This window comes from Corapipo altera, unplaced genomic scaffold, assembly GCF_003945725.1.
Source record: "Corapipo altera isolate COAL_440 unplaced genomic scaffold, ASM394572v1 181, whole genome shotgun sequence".
NCBI classification, from domain to species: domain Eukaryota; kingdom Metazoa; phylum Chordata; class Aves; order Passeriformes; family Pipridae; genus Corapipo; species Corapipo altera.
This window is the reverse complement of record NW_020884999.1, coordinates 364691-370690: the sequence shown is the minus strand read 5'-3', so window position 1 is coordinate 370690 and position 6000 is coordinate 364691. Positions and strand designations below refer to the sequence as shown.

Genomic DNA, 6000 nt, shown 5'->3' with positions numbered 1-6000 from the left:
GCCTATGCATTTCCCAGCTGAGCCTCCAGCAGCCCTGCTCCTGTTTAAGAAGATGTATGTCCCCAGGCCCACTGCCGACAGGGACTTGAAGGTGTCACCATCACATCCAGAGCATCGCTGTGCCCCCAGGCTTTGCAGACACAGATGTGGCAGGTAGGGCAGGGGAGAGCAGGAAAGCAGCTCTGAAGCACCACAATCCCACAGGCTGCTACCACTGTGGCTCTTGGTATCACCCATCTCACCAGCTGTACCAGCCAGTGAGGGTCCAGCAACACAGCACAGAGGGAGGAGAGGGGGTCAGGGAAAGGCTCGATGCTTCTCCAGTTCACAGCTCGGAGCAGGATCTCAGCTCCCCCCAAGATGGGGTTGGAAGCATCCCCTGGGCTCCCACTGTCCCAGCCCGGGCAGTGGTGGCTCAAGTGGCTGCAGGAGTGGTCGGCAGCTCCTTGCCAGGGCTGGAGGGTGAATTGGCAGCACTGCTGGTCACATTCTCGTATTTGGGTTCTTCCTCCATGGCAGCCTGTCCCTTTGTTTCGAGGCTGGCAACTAAGTCAGGGCTTTTGCCCCTCTCAGTGGCACCCACAGCTTCGCTGGCCCCATCCTGGGCTCCGGTGCTTTTTGATGAGAGAGCTGCAAGAAGGAGGGACAATCTCTTCGCAGGGAGATGCTGGTGCTTGCTGGGGGATGGCTCGGCAGGAGCCCCTGGGACACTCTCCCTCTGCTTGCAGCTGTTCACCGAGTCTCTGCGCTGCGCCAGGGCCCGGCGAGGTGGTTTCTGGATGGCCTCCATGCTCCTCCTCACCTTGGGCTCCTCCTTGGCAGCCCACTTGCCCCTCTGCAAGCTGCCCAGACGCTTCAGCACAGCCTGGACCGGTCCCTCGCCACCTCCTTCTGCCTTGGGGTCCTGCCCGGCCGTTCCCACCATCATGTAGATGGTGGTGACATTGGGCTCTTTCCCCTTCGCCTCCCAGCTGCCAGATTTTGCAGCTGCTTCCAGTGCCTCCACTCTCTGGGCCACGTGCCTGGTGCTGGAGACCACCCTCCTGCGTCCCCCCGGGGTGGCCCGTGGTGATGGCCGGTGACTTTCCTCCCCCTTGCTGAGGGGCTCGGGGTTCTTGTAGCAATCACTGGCTGGTCGCTCACTCTGGGGCTCCGCTGTTACATCCCCTGGTGTTTGGGCCGGCTTGGATGGGCCCCATGGGGTCTTGGGCTTCCAACTGGGGCTGGGGGTCTCCACTGCCCCAAATTTTGTCCCCTCGGCAAAGGACACGGAGGGTCGCTTGGCCTTGGCAATGCTGGAGGTGCGAGGGATGGCGAAGGGCTGGGACACATCCTCGGAGTCGAAGGCGGATGGATCCGGGAGCACCTCACCAGGGGGGGATGCCCCATCCTGCAGCTCAGCCCCCCCCAGCAGCGGGATGCCTGTGGGAGAAGGTGACAAGAGTTACGGCTGCCAGAACTACTGCCCTGCCCAGGGACACACTCAGAGACACTGGGACAGGGGCTGGGGCAACAGGATTGTCCCTGGGATCGTTTCCCAGGGAGGAGGTTGTGAAATGGGACTGCCCACGCTGGGCATGTTCTGCCACACGAGGTCAAGCACAGGCCCGGTGTGTCCCTGCAGACAGGAAAACAAGGGCATGGAAATAAACACTGTCTGGGCCCAGCACCCATCCCTGGGACAGCCAAGGTTGGTAGCGGGGCAGGATTGACCCTGGCAGCCCGGATAGGCTGTGGGTGGCCAGGGAGAGGAGGGGCAATCATAGATGTCACCTTCTCTGGGAGGGACAGAGTACTCGGGTCCCTCGTTGTCAGTGTCGAAGGAGGAGAAGGAGCTGTCTGACACCCACGCAGCCGATGGTGACTCAATGAAGCTGGGGTTGAAGGGGATTTCCGTGTCGTGGTGGGAAACTGGGAAGGAGAAGACACCCAGCTGAGCTTGGGCACCCCAAGGTGCTCAGGGTGGGGGTGGGAGAGGAGTTGGAAGCTTCCCTCCAAATGGTGACACTGCAGAGATCACGGGGTGGGAGTGACCCTCTGGAAGTGCTGTTGACAGCTCTGCTTTTTTTACCTGTGACTTTGGGGAGTTTAGAGCCTCCCAGGTTGAAGCAGGGCATCATAGCACTGAGGTTTGCCAGCACCCCCTGCACGTGGTGCTTCATCCTGGCCACGACATCGTCGTCCGGCACAGCCGCCCTGCATAGCAGAGAGGGACATCGAGGGACACAGGAGATGGGCTTTGTGTCAAAGGTTGCAAAATATGAAAAAATACCTGTCTCTAGCATCTGCTGGGCTGGCTCCACAGCAACAGCAGGCAACACAGAGCAGCAGCAGCAGGAGAGGGACAAGGATGGCAGCTGCAAGGGCTCCGCGGTCCTTCAAACCTGTGTGGAGAGCACGGGTTGAGCGTGGAATGCTCTGTGGTTGTGAAGCCCAGAGAACTGCCTTGCATGGAGAATGCAGGAGCTGGAAACTCATGGTTGGGTCAGGAAGCACCAGGTAGGACCAGGCTGCATCCCAGCCTCCCAGCACCTTCCCCAGTGAGGATGTGACTGTCCCTTGCCCAGTAGTAAATCTGAGGTTGCTCTTACTCAGCACACAGTCACCCTGCACAGGGTCACAGGTCCCCCGGGAGCACTGGCAGGGCTCGGAACAATTCACTCCAAAATATCCCTCTGGACAGGTGTCGTTGCAGCTGGAAGAGAGAGGAAAGGAGGGAAATGCCCTTGGAGAGAGTGAGGCCCCAGCCCTGCCCTGCTCCCAGAATTATCCTGGTGTTACCTGTCTCCCCAGTAGCCTGCCTGGCAGATGCAAACTCCTGTCACGGGATCACAGCTCCCTGCAACACACTCAGGGCAGAGGAGCTGGCACCCATCACCGAAGGTGCCTGTGGGGCAGGAGTTGTTGCAGCTGCCAAGACAGAGAGTGAAGCATCAGCCAGCTGCACCCCAGAGCAGAGATCCCCCTGAGGACCAGCAACTCCATCCTGGTCATACCTGGGTCCTGTCCAGCCGGGATCACAGTGCAGGCAGGACCCAGTCTCAGGGTCACAGGGCTCTCCACGCTGGCAGCGGGGACACGGCTGGAGGCAGCTCTCACCATGGAATCCGGGAGCGCAGGGATCCTTGCAGAGAGTCCCGTTCCAACCAGGCTGGCAGGCCAGGCAGAAGCCATCCACGGGTGAGCAGGGCTGGCTGCGCTTGCAGCTCCCACAGCTGCATGGGCAGAGGGGCAGTGAAGTCACAACACCCACCCCTGGCCCCTCAAAAAGCAGGTTTCACCCCACACCAGCACTGAGCATCAGTTTGGGCCACAGGGAAATATTGAGTAGTGCCCAGCACTCTGTAGTAGCAAGAGGACAGGAGGAGAGCAAAATCACAGAATATTCTGGTTGGAAGAGACAGGGGAGATGCTGTTTTATCACCCTGGGGAGCAAGACTAAGGACAATGCGATTTTAGGGTGACACCAGTGCTTTCTGCTGGCATTAGTGAGATGTTTCTTTTGGGACAACGCTGATGCTGCATTCAACCAGGGATGCTTAAATCCCGCAGGATGGGTCTCCCTGATCAGACAAAGGGAGAAACACTACAGTGATGACTTCCCCCAAGGTGTGACTGCCATCTGGGGGTACTCACTGGATCCCCCTGCTGCCCCCAGCTCACCTGTGCACGCACTGAGACCCGTATTTCCCCGCCGGACAGGGCTCCCGGCAGCTCCTGCCCTGGTAGCCGGGGTCGCAGGTGCAGTGGCCGGTGATGGGGCTGCACGAGCCGTGCACGCAGTCACAGCGCCGCTGGCACGCCGGCCCCCAAAACCCGGCCTTGCACTCGCACTTGCCCGTCTCCTGGGTGCAGGGAGAATGGTAGCAGGAGCACTTGAAGCTGCACCTCCTGCCCCACCAGCCCGGCAGGCAGCGGCAGAGGCCGGTCAGAGGGTCGCAGTGGGAGCTGGCGAGGTTGCACTGACATTGCTTCTTGCAGTTGGGTGCCCACCAGCCCGGCTCGCAGTGGCAGGCGCCCGTCAGGGGGTCGCAGCGGCCGTGGGGGCCACACTGGCAGGGGAACTGGCAGACCTGTCCCCAGTGGTGGGGGTCGCAGGTGCAGTGCCCGCTCGCCGGGTCGCAGCGCCCGTTGGGGTGGCACGGGCAGCTCTGTTTGCAGTCGGGGCCCCAGTACTGCTCGGGGCAGCCTGCGGGGGGAAGGAGACAGTAAGGAATGGGGGGAAGTCCTGCAGTCCCTGGGAGCATCCAGGTTGGCAAAGGTGATGGTGGGATTGGCTGAGCCCTGTGGGAACACTCACGGGAACTGCAGTCTGCTCCGAAGAAGCCGGGTTTGCAACGGCAGACCCCGGGTTTCACACAAACCTCGTCCTCCCCACAGGCGTCCTTCCCCTCACACAGTGCTGTCATGGCAGGGCAGAAACATCAGCACACAATGGCCCCCCAGGCTCACATCCCTCTGCCAGACCACCTGGCACCCACTGCTGCAGAGACAGACTTCCCGGGGAATCCACTTCCTGCTCCATCCCTCCACTTGAGCCACAGTACCACCAGCAGCTTGCTCAGCGGGCATTTGGGGGTCCCCATGGCACAGCACCCCACCACTGTCCCTTGAGCAGAGTTGCAGGGCTTTCCCCCCAACACCCAGCACTGTGGAGGAGCCGCCTGGAAAAGAACAGGGACTGAGTGTCCAGCTTCGTCATCATCCAACACTCACCAACTGTGCACTCCTGCCCATCCTGCTTCCAGCCAAGGCAGCACTCCAGGCCGGTGGGGAGCCTGTGGGAGAGACCCGGAGGGTCTGTCAGCCAGGGTAGGGGGTGTCAGGGCCAGGGCAGGGGGTGCTGGGGCCAGGGTAGCTTTGCTTGTGGCTTCAGCCAAGGCGAAGCGATCGCTCGCCCCCGCGGTGGGACGGCAGCGCGGCCACAGGGACAACGCTCCGGAAGGAAACCAGCAAAATAGAAGGAAATTTAGGAGCCTGCAGCCTGAGTGGGTGGTGGGGCTGGCCTGCCCAAACTGCTGGGAATGCCGCTATGGAGCCCGTGATGGGTCCTCAGTGCCCTGGGAACGGCTCAAAGCTTCACCAGCAACACAGAAATAAGGCACCGAAACAAAGGCAGCAAAAGGGGCCACTGCTGATGGGAGACCAATGAGAGAGGCAACACGGCAGCAAATTAGGGGACATCAGCTCCCAAAGCCCTTTGGGGTCTGCTACGCCAATGTTTCCCCACAATGAGTTTTGCCAAGGGTCCCGTATCACCCTGTTGCCCTGTGCACTGGGGGTGAATGAGAAATAACCCCTGGAGAAGGGGTCTGGGTGCCCCAAGTGCCCCTGAGTGCCCCAACCACGGTCCCCAGCATCACTCCAGTCTCTGCACCCACATGATACCAGGCTGCAGATCTCCATCTGTGGAAGGACGGATGGACAACACACCTCTGGGGCTGCTGAGAAGCCCAGGAAATAGAGGGGCACAAGTGGGGACCCCCATGGCACCTACCTGCAGACGTTCCTGCCATCGGGGTCGAGCTCCTGGGCAGAACTGTGCACCCACAGCCACAGCTGGAGGCAGAGGATGGGCTGGACGCTCCCCATCACCACCAGGGCCCAAGTCCTGGTGGCTCCCCAGCCCCACGCTGGCGTCCGTCTGTCCCGTCCCTCCCGTGGTGCGGCCTCTTCCTCCCTCCAGCCTTGGGTTTCTTCCTGAGGAAATGCGGGAGGAGTCACCCCAATCCAGACGTCAGGAGTACGGCAGGGAGGGGAGCAGGGAATGCCACTAAAGGGCTGTTTTCAGCCCTTGCTGCCACCCTGCCAGCAGAAACAGCATCCAAGGGCTTGGCACAACCACACGGGGGTTGGTACCTGCCTGAGCATCTCACCTGGCTCCCCCTGTGCCTCCTTCTGTCACCCCCAAAGCTGTTTTAGCCAATGCCCCCCCAGCCCACACAGGGCATCCGCTGCCTCCCCCTGCCCCGACCCCATGAGCCACCCCATGGCACTGCC

General features: G+C 61.3%; 1 protein-coding gene across 2 annotated transcripts; it reads right to left on the bottom strand.

Moving 5' to 3' along the window:
• Positions 1-5851, bottom strand: SCARF1 (scavenger receptor class F member 1). 2 transcript variants are annotated; one of them, XM_027666889.1, is made up of 11 exons: positions 5498-5851; positions 4717-4778; positions 4301-4402; positions 3664-4189; positions 2997-3215; positions 2782-2910; positions 2592-2695; positions 2273-2384; positions 2072-2196; positions 1774-1911; positions 1-1422 (listed from the first exon to the last, which is right to left on the bottom strand). In XM_027666889.1, the coding sequence occupies exons 1-11, from the start codon at positions 5590-5592 to the stop codon at positions 416-418; spliced, it is 2619 nt and encodes an 872-aa protein (XP_027522690.1). In that variant the 5' UTR covers positions 5593-5851; the 3' UTR covers positions 1-415. The 2 variants fall into 2 exon arrangements, with proteins under 2 accessions (XP_027522690.1, XP_027522689.1); XM_027666888.1 differs by having other exon boundaries at positions 3664-4402.
• Between the last annotated feature and the right edge of the window lie 149 nt (positions 5852-6000).

Bases quoted from the DNA above. Each gene is read 5' to 3' on its own strand.
- SCARF1 (XM_027666888.1), bottom strand. From the start codon at position 5,592: ATGGGGAGCGTCCAGCCCATCCTCTGCCTCCAGCTGTGGCTGTGGGTG. The intron at 2,696-2,781 runs GTAACACCAGGA...TCTCTCTTCCAG, and splicing joins GCAGGCTACTGGGGAGACAG to CTGCAACGACACCTGTCCAG. The intron at 2,197-2,272 runs GTATTTTTTCAT...TCTGCTATGCAG, and splicing joins CCAGCAGATGCTAGAGACAG to GGCGGCTGTGCCGGACGACG.